Source organism: Aulonocara sp. 'chitande type north' Nkhata Bay, linkage group LG6 (genome assembly GCF_057382095.1).
Source record: "Aulonocara sp. 'chitande type north' Nkhata Bay isolate Kocher_YH1m ecotype deep benthic linkage group LG6, A_spYH_male_GT1.1, whole genome shotgun sequence".
NCBI lineage: Eukaryota > Metazoa > Chordata > Actinopteri > Cichliformes > Cichlidae > Aulonocara > Aulonocara sp. 'chitande type north' Nkhata Bay.
In genome coordinates, this window is record NC_141349.1 from 32,157,046 (window position 1) to 32,177,067 (window position 20,022).

At 37.8% G+C, this 20,022-nt stretch overlaps 1 protein-coding gene across 2 annotated transcripts in view; it reads left to right on the forward strand.

The window, feature by feature from the left end:
- Positions 1-20,022, forward strand: part of LOC147328148 (zeta-sarcoglycan-like) — a 393,854-nt gene that overhangs the window by 362,863 nt on the left and 10,969 nt on the right. For both annotated transcript variants that reach the window (XM_086296321.1, XM_086296320.1), the window contains one exon: positions 1,420-1,543. In XM_086296321.1, the coding sequence (XP_086152447.1) occupies positions 1,420-1,543 (124 nt within the window). The remainder of the gene's footprint in view (positions 1-1,419; positions 1,544-20,022) is intronic.

The window sequence follows — 20,022 nt, forward strand, 5'->3', positions numbered from 1 at the left end:
CAAGAATAAGGGAGAAAATGTGAGTGAAGGCACAGAGACCATGACACTACTAAAGTAGCTTTTTTTTCTGTCAGAGAATGTTTAATTTTTCAGATTGAATCTTCAATTGTTCATTTTTTTCCCCACCACAGTGCGTGTGTCAATTGTGTGAATAAACAGTTTTCAGCTTCTACACAATAAAAGTAAATGACTTTAGCCCGGGGACTGTAGTCTAGTGAGGACATTAACAGTGGAAGCTTGATATCATCACCAAAGTGCTCCTGGCCAAGGGCTTCTTTCCTATTTCTTTTTTACGTCCATCTGTTTTTTGAACACAGATCTGACAAACATCATGAGTTCAGTTAATTTAGTCTTTGGCTTGAACACTTTATCCTTTCAGCCTCTCCGTATGGATTGGGAAACCAATCTTTTGAAGTGCCCTTGAGCAAATCTTGTCTGGAAAACTTCCCCTATACTGAAACATGTTTGTTATTTGGTCTTTGGTGTGTATGTGGTGTGTAACTTGTTATACTTCACATCAAAAATTGCTCTTTATTCGATTTAATTTGCCAATATGTCCTTGAGCGAAGCATTGTGCTTATCTTACTCCACCAAACTGTTTAATCACCTTGTATTATTTTCAGCTTCACACAACCTTACCTACTGACCCTTCAATGCACCTGTATTCTCTGAAAGAAAAATACGTTTCTGCTCACTAAAATTAAATTGCTTTTTTTTTTTATCAAAACCTGAAAATGGATGTGTCGCTCTGTAAACATTACATTCTGTTTATTTTAATATGTATTAAACATGTGAAAAAAAAAGACTAAATAAAAAGTTTAATACAATTTTCTATGAAACTTTACTGTGCAATGCTAAAAAAGGAGTGTACTTTTATTCATTGATTAGCAAAAATGGCTGTCTCAACAAGCTTTTCAAGAGCTTACTTGATAACCCTGAAACAGGGAAGTCTAAATACATGGTTATGTTAGTGCTTATTACAAAGTAATCACAAATTCATTGATTTCATGAAATTTCTTAAGAATATAGTAGGGCTCTATCCAAAATTTTCAGTGTACATTAATCATTAAATGAGTAACTGTGAAAGTTCAAATTTTGTGTTCAAGAAGTTGTATTTTATTGAATGTTTTACCTTGTTTACCTACAGAGTACGATGCTCCGTACTCACTCAAGAGTAAATATTCAGTTGTTATACAAGAACCTTTATTGCTTTTGATTGAAAAGCTGGTGGATTAAAAAACTGTGTTCACAAAACAGTCACTGAGAAAGTTAAAAAAACAAAAACAAAATCATCTAATGGCAGCTGAAGCATCAACCTAAAATCACCCTGCTCATGTTCATACTACAAATCCTTGCAGGTGCGTGTGTCTATTCTTTCCAGTGCTTCCAGCATGACTAGACTGTGCTAATGGTTCTCAGGTTGGAATCCCCAACTCGGACCCTAACTCTAGAGGCCCCCAGAGGTGTGGAGGTCAGTGCTGGAGTGGGAGATTTTACGGCATCTTGTAGAAAAGACCTCCTCTTGCAGTCCTCAGAAGGAGAGGTGAGTGTGAGCTTACATTGTATTTGTTTATGCATGTGTGTGTTTGCATGTAAAACTGTTTGTGTACATACTGTTATGTTTTACTGTGTTGGGTATCTGTGAGTGTTTGGAAGAGAAATGGAAGTTAGAAGCTAGGGTGGGCGATATATTGAATATACTCAATGTATTGTGGACTTTTCCACGTACAGTGGTTAAAATGGCTTTATTGTAATCATCGAGTATAAGTTGCCATGGTTATATTAAGCTGTCTGCAGGTAATTTACTGAGTTTTTTTTATGAGTTTTTTTATGCCAATGCTGCGAATGTATTATTAACCCGTAAAATGTTCACTGCGTTGAACATGGGTGTTTATATACTACCAGACAGGGACAATATGGTGACAGCGGGAGTTTCAGACAAGTGAGGGAATGAGACTCACTGTCGTTTGGATTTTACAAGGAGGATGTTGAACAAAATCCGATAATTTGCAAAATGTGCAGTTAAACTATTCCTGCAAAACGTAGGCGTACCAGAAATGTATCCCACCAGCTGAAAAGTCATCCACTGAAAAATTCAGTCTGTTCACACACCAAAGAAAACATTAAATAAACCAACAGTGATACTTGTGACTGTTCTTGGTCAGTCATTTTTATAACCACTGTCTTGACTTTTGTTTCTGTAATTTGAGGTCATCACATTTTTTATTTTACAATTTTTATATGTTATAAGCTCAAAAGAGCACCTTTTTAATTTCGGTTGTTTTATTTTTCCCCGTGAATTCTTGCTTAATGTCCTTTTTTTTCCTTACTAGGATCTTTTGTTTGTTAAAGAAAGAGACATACTGTGACAGTATAGTCATTTGTGAAAAACCTTGGTGGGCAATGGATGGTTAAAAAGCGGTTAAAATGAAAGATTTTAATTAATTCAGTTTTTTTGTATTTAAAGTAGAAAAAAAATATTGAACGGTTGATTTGAATGAGTACACAAGTGCAATTTTAGGCATCATGTGGTTGAAAATAACATTGCTTTTTGGAGGTTATTTAAAAAATATCGTGCTAAATATTGTGTCTCGTGATATAGCCAAAAGATATCGCGATATTAGATTTTCCTTATATCGCCCAGCTCTATTAGAAGCTGACAAAAATAGCTATATTTATATGTGAATACAAGAGAACACAAACCAGTTGGGTGTTTTTGTTAGTGTGTGTGTGTGTGTGTGTTCTTTAGACTCTGTGGCACTCTATAGTGTTGGGCCCGCTTCATTAAAGTACCTTATTAGGCTAATGAGCGTCATCAATCCATGCGACCTTGTCCTCCTTTTTCTCCCCTCCTCTGCTCATCACTCCTTTCTTCCTCTTTTCTATTTGGGAAAAGTGACTTCATTAAAGCTGGTTTGATGAGATTCCCTGTCAGTTGTTGCTGCTGTGTGTGTGTTTGTATGTGTGAAGTGTCATTGTTAGCCTGTTATCTCACTGTCAAGCTCTTTGCATAGCAGCCTGCCACATTGCGTGAGCACCGAAGCAGACTTAGCCATTATCCTTATGTGTGGCTGTAAGTGTGTGTATGTAAGTGTGTGTCAGCCTGCCATATTGCATGTCCGCTGGAGCATAGTGTGTCATTAACTTACTAATTAACAGAAGAATGACCCCCACTCGTTGCACTCACTGTCATTGTCAGTCACACTCACAAACTGACTTCTACTACAAATACACACACTCACATTTTCTCACACACACACCAACAGACACAAACAGGTAAAAGTTGGGTTCTCTTCTCCATTTCTCATTTCCTGTGTTTTATCACAATCTTCTCTCTTCTTTCTTCTCTTTCCTTCTGCTGCTGTTGATTCTTACTGCCTTATTCTCATTTCCTTATCTTTTTTCTTCCACCGGGCCTTACTTGGAAAAAGTACATAACAAAAGCTACATATAACATGATACTGTGGATACAAATTCTAACTTTAGCATATGATAAGAATACAGTAGTCATAATAACAAAATGGGAGAGCTAGGACAACATCTATAGGATTACCCCAATATATGTAGTCATACGGACTATACAGGAGTGAAATTGTTGATGATGTGTAGAGGGCATGGTGAGGTTTAGTGCACTGTATTGTCGTTATAGTAAAAATGGCATAATAAAACTAAATGAACATAAACACCTGTTTTGCAGACAGTGTAATGTGTTTGTATCTGGACAATAGTCCATTTATCTAAACAGTAATTGCAGATCAGGCTTTGACAAATTGCACAGACATTTTCCACAGTATTGTGCTTTATTGTGCAAATTTTGAAGTCATGTTTAATGACGTATGAAATATATAATGTAGGTATCTAACCGCACAATCGTAAGAGTGTCTGTTATTTCACAATACTATTTTTATTGCCAGGACTAAATTATTTAAAATGTTTGTATCTCCAGCTAACTGGAAACACTGTCACTTCATAGATACTAAATTTATTTAAACCTGGCATATGTTTAGTTTTTAGGCTAACAGCATTTTAACTTTAAACCCACACCACCACAGTAGAAATTCCGTTTAAAGACATGAGTTTGATGAACCAGATTTACTAGTACTTTTCTGTTAATTGCCTGTTCCACCCAGCAGAGGCTGTCAGTGTTTTTAACAATGCCCAGTCACTCCAGCTTGCCCCATCAGCTCACTTGTTCCACTTTACTTATGCTATGTGTATTCGTACTCTCGGTTCACCACTTCACTTGGTAACTCAACTAACAATCCAAGAATCTTCCACAAGACACAAGCAAACAGATTAAGTTAAAATTATTATTTTAATTAATGATATTTTTCCAGAACAAATAGAGGGAAGAATTGTAACTTTTAATCTGTTTCTAATATAAATACTGTAAAAATCTAATACGCTGCATTTAAAGTACTTTCAAGACATTGCACCTCGCTGAAAGAAAGCATGACCACAACAACAGAGCTGTCAGGTGAAACAATGGAAGGGATTATCCATCTAGTCTAAGAAGGAAACCAATATCAAAAATTTATATCATTTACTACACAGAATCAGTTCTATCTATGATTTGGTTCAAATACAAACAAAATGAGAGGGTTATAAAAGGAAAATATTCAGGTAGACAAACGATATCAAAGGATATCAGTGGACTAAAGTGAAGCAATTTTGGTCATTGGATGACTGGATGAAAGTAATGTTTAACAGTGATGAATAACAAATCTGCTTTAGCAGCGGAGGTGATACTAAAACTTTTAAAACTGAGAAAACAAGCAGTTTTCCTCACTCATTTATGATCGGGATTTTTTATGCCATATAAAGGATCAGAGCATGTGGGAATCATTACATTATCAGTAAATGCACAGGTACATGCTGAAATGTTCTCATTCTGTCCAAACATTAGCTGTAAATTTGGGTTAATGAAGATGAAGGATTTTTTCAGAATGATAATCCCACCAAGCAATGTTTTTTTTTTTTTTTTTCGTTGTTGTTGTTTTCAGAAAAGGCATTTCAGCTCAGTAATATGATGACAAGTAAAAAGTCTGGATGTCAATCAGAAAATTGTTTTTGAAAGGAAAGGATCTATCCTGGAAGAAGGATATTTTTCCCTTTACTTCAAATAGAAAAAGAAACAAAAAACATCCTAATAATTAAAATAATATGAATAAATTTTTTGAGGAGTGCCAGAGGGAAGCCAGAATGTTCAGCTACTAAATAAAAAAGCGTTTTATGTTGTATTTATTATTTCTTTTGTGTGTTTATTATTTTACCCATGGGTTGTAACTTCCACTCAAAAGAGATTTTCAGAACATATAGTTTTCACTCAGATGACAGCAGTCTGTGTGACATACATGGCAAGCTTACAGGGAGTTCTAAAGGAGGTTATGAACTTATTGAGTGTTCAGAAGTATTAAAAATCCCCAAGGACTGTCTGGTTCCAGTGAGTGGGTACTCATTCGAACAGTGAAACATTTCTAGGGACAGAGAGTGCGTGAGTCTGCAAGTTCAGTGGCATTTGTTTTTATCCTGTTAGGATTGTTGTTAGGATGTGTGTCATGCATGGAGAGGAGACATTCAATTGCCTGCCTTGCAGTGCCGATGATATATTTAAGATTGTCTTTTAACCAAGTTCATTGTCAGAGAGCATCATGAAAGTTTTATTGCGAGACAGATGATTTTGAATATGTGCATATTGCTGATTTTTTTCTGATGTGGCTTGTGTGACTACCATGTAGTTGTTTCTGTACATTCTTACAGCTTCAAAGAATAAGAAAATAATTTTGACAAGGCTTTTCCCTCTTATTTCATCTTTCCCTCTACAACTTTACTTTTCAGCAAGTCTCTCATTCTGTCTATCATTGAATTATTACCTCATCTTATTTTCCTTTCTCTCATCATTTGTCTCATTCCTCACCTTTCCTATGCCCTACTTCTCCTTTCTTTTCTCCTCTTGTTTTTTGTGTAACCTTCTCTTTCTACATCTTCTTCTCTTCCTCCACCTCCCTCTTCTCCTCTGCAGCCCCTCAGTCCTTCATCTCTCAGTAACCCAGCCTATCTAATTAACTTTCCACTGCTAGGGTTATACATCACTGTAGCTGTCACTTCACAAGAAAAGGGGAGGGGAATTTTAATTCTTACCTCTTTTCTGTCATCTCTTCCTTTCTCTCTCACTCCCTCTGTTTCATATGTTTAGTCTTTGGTCTCTTTGTGGTCTTTGTTCATCCATTATCTCTCTCTGTTTCTGTCTCCATCTCTGTCTGTCATCCCAGCATAAATAGATGTCTCCCTATTGATGGTGAACATTAGCATGAGGCAGAGTGTAACAAGGGTTTTGGTGTGGGCCTTTAGCAAGACTTGATACCGTGAAAGGCTTGAGAAAATGAAGGATTTGTGGTGCACTGCTTCTCAACCTCCTCACCCTTTATTACAGCACTTGTCAGCTTTAGATTAACAGAAAGAAAAACCTTGTTCACCAAAGGTATAAGTTTTGAAATGCTAAAGAGGGCTTATATAAAAAGCTTTAAATTATCAAAATATAGAAATGAATAAGGTCACACTTGAAAAGAATACAGCTTGAGTAGAAGATGTGAATGAATCTAAGAATAATTACTGTGGAAAAACGTGTTATCATGGTAAAATCTAAACTCCAAACAGTATCCTTAAGAGAACCGTCTGAAGCTGCAGTTTTTTACTACTAGAGTGCAGGAGCACATAATGCTAATGGTTCAAGCAAGGGTCTAAGGCTGTGGCAGGCTTTTGCAGATTTCTACAGAGTAGCCAAAGGGAACACATGTTCAGCTGATCACTGTATCTGAAAGTGAGTCTGTTCCACAGCAGGAAGCACAAATACTCTATCAACGTCCAAGTACGGTGCAACTCCACAACTTTAATTACCAGTGCCATGGCTAAATACCCGGGGTCCAACTACAATTCCTTCATTTTGAAATATCATCAACCTTTTTCCAGAAAATGAAAGATGGTGGTAGCGGTTTTTATATGATTTTTTTTTCTTTGGGAACCCCTCATAATGAATTAACTTATTAAGCTTGTATTTATTTTCTGTAAGGAGTACATTATATTTGGGGTGTCACCCTGGTCAAAAACATTGTGGCTTCATGTCAATCTTCACATGGAATAATTAATCATGGGTCAATACTGAAGCTTACAAAGTTTCCACCTACTTATTTAATGGATTAGGTTTGCCTGCATTGATTTCAGTCTGAAATACATACCTTGCAAAAGTCTGGAGCCAATCATCTTTGCTTTACATTTTACTAGAAAAATAAAGAATAGGTGCAAAAATGATGAAACTATAGTATAGAAGGCAAAACCAAGTTTGTACAATTTGAAGAGGCTTGTTGGTATTTTAAAGGGACCACCTTTATCCTTCAAAACAGCCTGAAATGTCTTAAGCAAGATTTCTTCTGATTTCATAAAGTAGTTCTTGAATGACATCCAAGGTTTCTTTTTATGTTGGCTGTCTTTTGTTCCCTTCTCGGTCAGGACGAACCCACACTGCTTCAACAATGTTGAGTTCCAAACTCTGGAGAAGTCCATGAATGATAGTGTTTCACTGTGTTTTTATATTCTTCAGGAGTATGTTTGAAAATCATTGTCAATCTTAATAATAAAGCCATGGCCAATCAGATGCTGGCATTGTATAGTAGAGCAAAGGCTAACTGTACTTAATGATAATTCCATCAAGTTTGACAAGATCTCCAAAACCACTGGATGAAATCCAGCCAAAACATGACAGATCCTCCACCAAGTTTTCTATATGGCTTTAGACACGTGGTGTTGACCTCCTGTCAGAAGAGAAATGTCAGTCTTGGCTTTACTTGATCTCAGTGTAACATTTGATACAGTTGACCACAACATATTACTCAAACTACTGGAGAGCTGGGCAGGTCTTTCAGGAACTGTACTAAACTAGTTCAAAACATACATAGAAAACAGGAAATACTTTGTATCAATAGGTAACTTCACATCTGAGCAGACAAGTATCACATGTGGAGTTCCCCAAGGTTCCATCTTGGGACCCCTTCTGTTTAACATTTACATGGTCCCACTGGCACAGATTATAAAGAACAACAAAATAAACTATCACAGCTATGCAGATGACACACAAATATATATCACAATGTCACCAGGAGACCGAGGCCCTGTACAGGCTCTTGGTAAATGCATTGAGGAAATTAATGACTGGTTGTGCCACAATTTTCTCCAGCTAAGCAGAAACAAAACTGAAATAATAGTCTTTGGAGCCAAAGAAAAACAATTACAGGTCACCAGAGAACTTCAATCTTTACACCTAAAACCACCAACAGGGCGAGAAATTTGGGTGTAGTGATGGAGGCAGACCTAAAGCTCACTAAAGACCTCTGAGGTCTTTGCACTGGCTGCCTGTCCGTCAGAAGATAGACTTTAAAGTTCTGATGCTTGTCTATAAAGCTCTGAATGGTTTAGGACCAAAATACATCAGTGACCTCCTGACCCAGTATGAACCTTCCAGATCCCTCAGGTCATCTGGATCCTGTTTTTTATCAGTTCCCAGAGTCAGAACCAGACATGGAGAAGCTGCATTCAGCTTTTATGCTCCATATATCTGGAACAAACTCCCAGAAAGCCTCAGATCAGTTGAAACACTCAGTGTATTTAAATCTAGGTTGAAGACTCACCTGTTCTCAGCTGCATTTGAATAAACCACCAAATTCAAAATTTACATTTCAACTACTGAATTCATCTACTGTTCCTTTCTTGCTTTTTTTCCCATTTTAAATCATGATTTTTATTTGTTTTGGTTTTTTAATGTCTCTGTAAAGCACTTTGAATCACCTTACTGTTGAATTGTGCTAAATAAACTTCATTTTATCGTTCCATGAGACCAGTTCCCACTGATTTTTAGTCCAGTTCTTGGGTAAGTTGTGTAAGACTACCTCAGCCTTTTCCTTCCTTAAGGAGAAACAGGGAGTAACACTTCCATTGAGACCATTACATTCAGTAAACAGTAGATGGGCCAGGTGTATCTCTCAGGTCCAGTGTCTTTGCTGGATTTTCTATTTCTTAATGACTTTCAGATGCTGTTCACTTACTGTAGAATTTTTTTTTAAATCTGCCACTTCCTCTTTTGTCCACCTCTTGTCCAGTTTCAACAAGGGAAAAAATATGTGTTTTTGAAAACAGTTTTTTCCCAAGTCATCTATAATGCGTTGGACATCAGCATGTGTCATTTAGTTAGATGCCTTTTTATGTTTAACAATTCATATGTCAGTGTTAAGTGCCCTAACAAAGAAAAAACATTCCCTTGAAAATGGCCAGATACAAGGACTGGACTGAAAATGAGTGAAATTTCCAAAAAAAGAAACCAAAAAAGTTAATAAACCATTGCTCAAGAGCACTTAAAAAATTAGAAGAAAGTATAGATCCCTGAAAGAAAAACATAAAGAAATAAGGGTTGGCTTGAGGCTTTTCCTCGGTACCATTCTCCATTTTATTTCTACCTCATATGACTTGCTAAACTCAAGAGAGTGATAATGTCCACAGTATAATAAAAGTGACAAAATCCACATAGGCTTGGGTGGATATAGTACATGGATCAAACACAGAAATATCAACTGGGAGATTGCAGTTAAATAAAGACCAGTCTGGTTTGAACAGAAACAAAAGTGACTTTTCATTTGGGATGATAAAACCTAAGTGCTATATTAAACCTTAATAAGGATCTGGAAATGGGCAAAAAAAAATCTGAAACATAAAAGGTGGCAATCTCATAATTGCAAAACACATATCATATAATATACAGAACTAGAAAAAATCAAACACAACCAGGCACACATGGTGAAATGTGCTGAGCATAATCTTCAGAACAAAACGAACAAAAGTAAAAGGTTATCCAAAGTAGTGCATTCAGTAAAATGAAGTCAATTTGTTCAAATCTTAATAAATTTTTCATGGATTACACTATTTTAAATAAGGTTAAAAATATGCTGTTTTTAAAATAGATTAAATTAAGAGCACATTATGAAGATAGATGATAAATATACCCAAAAAGAGGTCAAATAAGATATGAAAAAGTGGCATATTTATTGCATTACTTTTTTGCCTTCATGATTGCCTTTGATGGCCTTTGGGACACTGAAATGCTGGTCATCCAGTTCATATTCACCCCCCTGAGCTTGTGGAGTCTCTGCTGTCATCCTGAGTCAGCCAATTCAGTGCATCAGGGATTCATTTGTGGCCTGTTGAGCCTTGACCAGAGCACACACAGGCATAGCCAGATAGCTCTATCATACTGTGTCCTCAATGTCAGTCTCATCTACTCAGTTTGTCTATTTTTTTTTTTTAATGAAGTCACTGTCACCAAATCTGGTTCCAAACTGTGTACCTCTGTTAATGTTTTGAAATCATATAAGCCTATAAATTAAGTATGATGATGTTAAACTTTTTAAACGTAACCTACAACATCCATCACTGTGTATCGCAGTGTTTTCTGTCTAGCCAATTTCTCTTATTTGCTCTCACATGAACCACCTTCGTATTGTTTCTTCCAAATAACATTCACTTTTTTTCATCTACAGTGCCTCTACCTACATGGAAAATATATGTGTCGCGGGGTCCTCTCCTAAACTTCTCCCAACAAATGCAGGCGTAGTCAGGAAGCATTCAGTGTGGATAGTTTATTCGGCCGGCCTCCCAGGTGCACAAAAAGATTATTTACAAAGAAAATAGAAAACTAACTCAATTCAACACAAAACAAACATCTGTACAAAACACAAGCGGCTGAGCCAGTCTGCATGTTACCCTCTCTGTAACATCTCACATAATGCCCAGGTAGGCCCTGACAGCCTTCTTTTATACCCCATTGCCCCTCCCACTAGGCATAATAGTCATCCCTTCACCATTTCTTTTCCCAAAACATTCTTTTTTTCCTCAGCTCATTTCCAGCTGTATTCCTACAATACATATATATGTGTATACAGACATTTATGGCCACTTCCAGGCAGTCTACAGTGTTTCACAATAACAAAAAAACCAAACAAAAATAATGCAGTTCATGTGACCTTTCAAGCGCGTGCGAACCCACTATTTGAACCCCAGAACACCATACCATCGGCTTGCATAACCACTCGTCTTATTGGCGATCACAGAGAGTATGCGACCGGCTTTATTAAAGGTAAGCAAAAAAGAATATGTTGGCCACCCTCTGCTCAAAATTAGGGATGGGTATTAATAAGATTTTCACGATTCCAATTCCATTTTCAATTCTGTTTAACGATTCTATTCTTTATCGATTCTCTTATCGATTCTTTTTAAAAAAGGAGAACACTAAGATCGATTAGCTTAGAACTTTGTTTTATATCTTCTCTTTGAACAAGATAGAAATTTAGGAGTAACATGGCCTTACAAACCCAACAGTGAGATCTTAAGAGATCCATAGCCTACGGCTCTTCAATGGGGTGTCACAGGGTCCCCAGGAAAAAAAAATTGTAAATGTAAAATAATAAAATAAATATTCTTCTGTAGCAATAACAAAGTATAAAATAAATTATCCAGTAATGTCCCTGCCTACAATTAAACGCATTCACTTACCGAAAATCGGGGCATCTGCTGTGGCAAATGGGTGCAAGCCTTTTACCACAAACCTAGTCACTGCTCGGTGACATTCGTCTATCATGGCCTGAAAGGAGACGCTACCGGTAGACTGCAGCGAGAACTGCCAGCATCTGAGCCAGCCAGACTCTGTCTGTCTCTCTCATCATGGTCACCTAAATGCACAGTAATGGCAGGTTTTGTAATAAGGCAGATCGCACTAACATAATATGCACTGTTAGTTGATTATTTACCTTATTTACCAAACCTTTGAGCGTTTGAGTCGCTTAGGCGCCGTGTTTCCTCCCAGGTAAATGACGCTCCGCAACGTGATGACATCATTCGGGGCGACTGGAATCGATAAGGGAATCGTTTGCAAAAATGGCAAACAATTTCAAGGAATTGAAACAGTGGGAACGGGTTCTCAACAAGAACCGGTTTTCGATACCCATCCCTACTCAAAATATACCTCTCACCCCTTTTTGTTTATCCTCCCGGTCGACTAAAAGACGCGCAGCCACGGTAATTGTACAACTAATGGTGGTGGTGCGTGTATGCGCCCAGATCAGCTGTTTGCGGCCCGGGACGGTGTAACTCCGTCACATCATGTATAAATCTTATAAAGTTGTATCTGTCTTGTGTGAAACTTGTATGAAAAGAATACAAGAGTGTAAATAGATATAAGATCCCTTGAAAAATTATATAAATGAAACTTGTATGTTTTGGATACTTCCTAAAACAATATATGAAAGTAATGAGAAAGTGGCCACTTTCATGAGTAAATCATATAAGCCTTATATGATTCACTATATGAAGTAGGCCACAACGTATGCAAGTTTTTTATAAGTTTTTACTATTTCTTTTCCATATGGGTAACACTGGCCTTTCCCATGATGATGTTCCAGACGTACCTTTTGTGGAGCAGTTTGTACTTGCAAAGTATTTTTCTGTAGTTTCTCTTTCATAAAAATGTTCTCCTTCTGATGTCTCTCCTTGGTCTGTGCTGTCATTCTGTTTCCCAAGAGAAACACATCTGTAGAACCTATGCCTTTATATATTATGATTGACGGATTACTGTTATGTTAGATTACTCACATTATCACATCATCAGACCTTATGTTAATTTGCCCTTGTAAATCTGGCCCCTAAAGAGATGGGATAATAAGCAGCTTGAAAGGCAGGTAAAAAAATAATTTTAACAAATGGCATCCAGGGTTTATTCTAAAGATCATACTGTACCCTTGAGCCATTTTATCACAATGAAGCCCAATGATGCAATGTCTAGAGAAGCTCCATTTGAAAACGGTCCATTATGAGGAGATGTGTTATCCGTATAGAAGAACATCTGATTGATACCTAGATTACAGATTCAAGTTCATACCATTTTTTCTGGCATTTATGAATGTTACAATCAGTGACATTTTTCATATAAATTTCATATTCTTTTACTGCTTCATCCAACAGTGGTTTTGCATTTCGCATGACCTTTTCCAGTTATCCCCAGTTAACCACATCCACCTCAACATGACCCTGTGAAACCGAAAGAATTGTCTATACTGGTTAAAAGATCAAGAAAATAAACATATTACAGTGTTTTCTTTCATATCTGCATGAACCGCATGCACACTCAACAATATTCTCAGCTTTTTATAAATTTGAGCTGCGGTCTTGTTCTAATACAGAACTTGGACTTGCTTTTTAGTTAGTTTTTTTTTAAGCAACTAATATCTTCAACAATTTTTAAACTTTTTATAAGTTAACCATCAGATTGAATCCCTGAATTTCCTTCAGTAGTAAGTTTGGTGGGGTATAAAGGTTGTTTGGGTTTTTTACATGGGCTCCTGGTAAATCCACCTACTTATTAAAGAACATTTATCATGACCCGTATTTCCCTTTGTGTTCCACTTTGGGCAACACCTAAAGGTATTGCAGTGATACCACACAGGAATATTCAAATACATTAGAAAAAAAAATCTCAGCTCTGTTCTGTAAAGATTCACGACTGAATGGCAACCAAGCTTTTCTTTAAAAACAAAAAATACATACATTCTAAAAAGAAGACTTTATCCAAAAGCATTCCTTTTCATCCAGTCTCATACAAGCGTTCCTCGACTGCTGACACCATCAAATGAACAGAGAAGAGCGGATGAAGGGAGGATAGAAGGGGGATCGGATGAGCAGGAGGTGGAGAAGGATGGCAGAAAATAGATGTTTCTGTCGATTTTGCAGGAGAAAATAAAGGCGTGCAGGACAGCAAGGCTTAAAGCCAAATCAATGTTGTCAGCAGCTGGCACTTAAGAAGAGGCCATTAAAGTTTAAAAAGTTTGGAAAGCAGTGCTGGAATTAGGGCCAAATGGGTTAGAGGTAGGGGAGCGCTGGCTTCCATTAAAATCAAAGCCAACGAGAGCTGACAGATCCTCTCAGGATTCTTGCAGTCCTCCTGTGTTTTTTTTTTTTATTGTCTTCTCCCCTTTTGTCATCTCTCTCTCTCTTTCTGTCTCTTTCACTCTCCCTTTGTCGACACTTTAGTCTATGTGAGCTTTCTATTCTTTTAATTATTGTTACTTCTCACCTTTGCGTCTTCATAACTCAGAAATCACTGTCCCTCTGTGATAACCACAGACTGTAGTAAAAGATGGACAGAGCTTTTGGGGCTAAAGTAGGAAGTCCCTAAACCTGTTTTCTGGGCCGCTCCTCTGGTTGCAAAACTATTTTTTAAATCCCTGTAGAACCAGAACCACGTAAGCTAGCGCAATCATTTTTTTTGCATATGAAACAGGAGGAATTGTACTTACATCTTATGCCATCAGCTTGTCCTAAGTCATGGTTTCCTTCCACATATGGCTTTGCAGCAACAAAAACATAATATTCCAGAAACACGCTTTGCCGATCCGATCAGCTGTTCATAACACTTCCTACGTTGGAATAGACGTCAGCGTGAACTGTCGCATGTCCGCCATTACCTGCCCGAAACCGGAAGTGATGTCATTTCGCGGAAAATGTAGGGGTTTTTTTGGGGGGTTTTTTACCATCGGGGCCTCATAAGCCTATACTGGCCTTTTTATAAGTCATGTTTGACTTGATGCTTTTCTGAATAGTTTCTGGGATGCTTAAAACTCAAATTGCGCTGCTGGAAATAGTTCATTTTGATGCATATGCTGTTTTTTGGCAAATTTGGCAAAAAATGAAAGAAAGAAAAGGAAAAATGATTTTTAATTTTTTTGTAGTTTATTGCACTTTTTTGCAATTTATGTAGTTATTATGGACTTAATGCATACATATTATTAAAATTTGGGCTATAACGGTTGTATTGATGTATAGCAACTTGAAATGCTCCCAAAAATGCTCCCAAGCATTTCACTGCATATCGTACTGTGTATGACTGTGTACGTGACAAATAAAATTTGAATTTGAAAATGGCACTGCAGCATGTAAAAATATAAAGATAAGCTCTGGCGGATGTGATTCTGTGGTAGGTCTTAAAGGGTTAACTAATTGAAGGTTGATAAACCTGAGTATACGTTAATGCGATGGTCAAATTGCTAGCATATGAGCATACACAGTCCCTCGGTTTTTGAGTCAGATCAACTCCCTTTCATTATATCTTCAGTTTGAAGCTGCACATCAGGACTTTAATAACCAATGGGCATATCCATATCCATCTTTTTATATACAGTCTACAGTTATAAGTGAGACTGTTTCTATCCGAGAACAGAAAAGTATTTTGCAATAATGTCCGTGTTTATTGAAAGGAAGAGAGAAATAACATATTCAAGTTAATTTCTATGCAAATTAAACCTTGAAAGAAAGTCTTGACATTGTTTTTACTCAGATACTTTGTTATTGTTTTGCGGACACCCTGGCCCTAATAAGGGAGCATAACAGTTTGGAGGCTCATGCAGGAACCACTAAAATCAGTTTGGAAGGAGTCAAGTTGAAAGGAACATAAATTAAATGATGCAAGAAGACATGTATGCCACATAATATGCACTTACTTAATTGTCTATTCTATTTCATTTTTTTATATTCTGTCCCACAGGAGGTACTCACCATTTTACTCACCATTCACATAATGAATGGTGAGTAAAATTAGAGTAAAATTACTCACCCTTACTCATCATTCACATAATGAATGGTGAGTAAATTCCCAACATTTTGAACCACTGGACTTGTATTTTCTAAAGCAATGCACTTCTATCATTAATGTGGCTTCATTTTATCTGGATGACTGCTTTAATGTTAACATTTTAAAGAATTACAAATAACTTTGGTAGGTGAGTGTCTGTGAAATAGGGAATACGTAAGCACTTAGATGTGGGAGTTCAGTAGCTCAGACTAGTTATTAAAAATTCAGAGCAGAGAAGACTGCCAAATGAATACATAAAAAAAAGTGAGAAGTGTCTGAAGTAAGCTGAAGTTTGCAGTGAACAAAGTCACAGGAGAAATTTGTACTAGATCAGGTCTGGCAGAGAAGAAAACAGTGGAAAGACAAAGCCTGACCGAGAGCGCGAGGGATGTTGGGAGCACAGCAGACGCAGAGTAGGCACGTGCGGAAAACAACAGATGAAGTCGAGTAACCAAGCATACAGGATTCAACATTTCAGTCAGGAGCAGTAAACATACAAGGAACCAACAAACTTGACATAAGTAGCCAAGTTTGCTACCAAACAAGCACACAGAATAATCTAGCGAGCACTGAATAAACACTGGGGTAGATATGCTACTGAAGCTGATTGAGTGATTAAATGCATCTGTGCCAAACTGGTAGTTGCCAAGAGCTGGAAGGAGGTGCTACACAGGGCAAAATACAGACACAGAAAAAAAAAGCAGGGGCAAGAAGAAATGAAAAGGAAGACACAGAAGTCCTCATGAAGACTGAGCTGCATAGCGTTGGAGGTGAGCAAAATTAATAAGACACTTTTGTTGTTACGTAAAAAGTACAGAAATATGTTCCAGTAAGGCAGACCTTCCCAAAGTGTGGGGCCCGCCCCCTAGGGGGGGCGCAGAGCCATTGCAGGGGGGGCGCGGCATGAAAAGGGAAAAAACAAAACAACGCTTGGACACTGCTAGCACGGGGCGCCCACACAAACGCAAAGCAGGAGATGAAGCATAGCTGAATATGTTTCCAAACCAACTTCATTCTAAGCCAAAGACTCGAAAATATGGTGAAGCATATCTTCCCTTTGGCTTCCCCTGCAGAATTGGTTTTCCCTGCGTCGAGAGCACGCGCTGGGCTGTTTAAATCACGGACAAACTGTCAGGGCTCTGTGTGCGGGCAGGCGGAGATGAGGATCCAAATGCAGGACTCGGAAAACGGAATGCAACTCAAAACCTCAGCTTTATTGCTGGCAAGAAAACAAAACATGAAGTGAAGACTGAACACTGAGACCAAAAAAGACACAGGCATAATCTGATGGTACGATGCAACACTGGGTTGAGGACAACACAGGGCTAATATACACAGGGTGGTAATCAGGGAATGGGTAACAGAAGGGAGACACAGCTGGGGGAGATCAGGGCTAATGAGACGGGGGAGCTAAGCTGCACACGCTAACATAAGACAAAGACTTTCACAATAAGACAGGAAACAAGAACCACTAAATAAAGATGCAGACACGACACTGAGAGACAGACTAGACACTGAACAGAAACTGCAATACACATGAGAACCCAAAACCTAAGAACTGATCCCTCACCAAGAATAACAGAAACAGATCTATAATGATAATAATAATAAACAAAGCACCAGAACATCAGAAAACAATCCATAATGCAAAAATAAACCAAAATATAAGAAATTCAAAATGCTAGGTCAACACTGACCCAGAACCGTAACAATGGAGCAAAATGTGGGTGTGTGTGGTTGGAGGATGTGTTTGTGATTGTGCGTGTGTGTGCGTGCGTGCGTGGGCGGGGGCGAGGGGGGGGCAAATATTTTTCTTTTAAAACAAAGGGGGGCCCAGCAAAAAAAAGTTTGGGAACCACTGCAGTAAGGGAAGCTACAAACAATTAGAATGCCCTTGAGTAAGGTCTATGAGTTCTAACAGTGGCAGTTTTCCAGTGAAACTACAACTTTGTAAATAGAAATCATTCATTTATTTACTAAGTGGGAACAAAATCAACTGCAGTGATGTGTTTTCCATAAATGCAAGACATATAAATTCCATGATGACTTCCCCATCTGTGGGCAGGGTGTTAGTCCCATTTTTAACAATTTATTACATGCAGAAATCACACAAACCATTGTAGTTTACATACTGGTTTGCAGACGCTAAAGAGCTTTTGCATGCTCATACATTGGTGTAGAGTTTGCTTTCATTTGCAAAATGTGTAATAATGAGAAATAGAAAGTGACTTCATGTTGCATATTGCTGCTTGCATGTTGAATATTACTGCATTTGTTTATTTAACCTGGCGTCCACATATGTGGACATCACATTTTGGGTTGTCTAGACCAAAATACTAAATTTTGCTCTACAGCGGCCTGATATCACTTACGAGGACATTATACTGCACTGTTCTATCAAAATTTAAGACCAATGTCCTCATATGTGCATCTCATTTTTGTCAGGAACAAAAATCAGGTAAAAAAAAATAAATCTGGCAATTCTTTGTTTTTACATTCTTCAGTTCCCAATATGCCCAAAGTTCAAAGAGAAATTAAAAATGCATGATATGGAAGAGTTCGGGTCTTAGGAGGTTAAAGATATCATTTTTTCTATATGTAAAGGTGTGAATGTGGTATACCAATTTCACACCTCCCCTGTCACCAGGAAGTGGAATCCACAAAGCTGTATTATCATGTTGTTGGCACAACAAAACCATTTGGTCTTTACTATGACTGCTATTATTACTATAATCATTATATAGGGAGTGCACGTTAATTTTTGTTATCATGGTGATAATAGGAACTAGTTACTATGTTTAAATACAATTTTTAGATAACTGAATTTAATTTAATTAGTTCAACCACATGTATTTTAAGTGTGGGCTGTATTTTCTCACCTCAGGAGCAAGAGCTGTGTGAAGTCTGAAGCAGTCTGAACAAATAAGACAAATAAAAAAAAAATGAAGACCAAAATCTCTAAATGCAGAATTAAACCTGATAAAAACCGACAACTTTTTTCACTTGCAGCTTTTTTGGCAAAGTTTCTTGATCACCTTAAACTCTTTCAAAAGATGTCTACAATACCCAACATGGCACATTTGCACATCTGTATGTGCTTTCTACCAGTGAGTTCAGCGAGGTGAAATCAGGTCAGCTTACACAAACTTTTGACAAAGTTAGGTTACCATGGAGTTTTATTGTTTGTTGACACAATGATGGGGCTTATTAAGAAACTGTAGCCTGGAGGTATTATTGGGGTGGTACACTGGGACTAAATTTTTTTTTTCCTCACTACTTCATGTTTTACCTGCGGGTAAGGGAGAATAGTAAGTAAATTAGAATGCTGGCAGGGGGTAACTCGCTGTTGTACCAAGTGATGCTGTGCTGTGGAAGCCTCACAAACATATAACTATATACAAGTTAAATGCAAAACATGCACGCAAAATCTTCAACCCACAGATGAAGAGACGCACATGCATTTTTATGCACTGATACACACACATACACACAAACATGAACTCAAAGGACACGTCCACAGCTGCCCCCCTGCTCTCTTGGTCTCCAGAGCCTTTCTGTTTACTTCCAAAACTTGTTTTCATCAGAGTGTGAGGAATAGATTAACAGATATCTGCCAATAGCTCTAAGTAGTGTATGTTTTTTCAAAGGTGTGATTAATGGAAATTTATTAGCCTACTTCACACTCCCTGAGGTGATCGTCATAGATGTGTTTGTTATTTTGTCACTCTCGGTCTGAGTGTTTCATTGTGTGTGGGAGTTTTGTCTGTCTGTCTGTCTGTCTGTCTGTCTGTCTGTCTCTCTCTCTCTCTCATTTGTTTTACCATCTGTCGCTGCATATGTTTGGGGGCTCATTTATTCTGCAGCTCTTACTTCCTGCATTTGTTGTGTGTTTGTACACATCATTTTTATAGTCTCTCTTCTTGTATACCTGTAGAAGTTTGGGTGAATGAATTTGTCTATGCCTGCACCTGTGTGTGTTCTGAATGTGTTTGTTTGTATGGTACAGTAGAGTAGGCTGATATTGCTTTATGTCCCTGCTACATCTGGGTTACTAAACTCTCAGTCTCTCTCCAGCCTCTGTCATTTAGTCCGTTGTCAGCTCCCATTCCAGCGTCCGTCCATTCAACAAGCCTAATGGTCTGTGTAATACACTCAGAAAGCTTCACAGCCTCCCACCTATTGGTGTTGTTGGAGTGTGTGTGTGTGTGTGTGTGTGTGTGTGTGTGTGTGTGTGTGTGTGTGTGTGTGTGTTCCATGTCCAAGTGCAGGGGGAGCAAGAGAGGAAAATAAAAAGAGAATGGGAG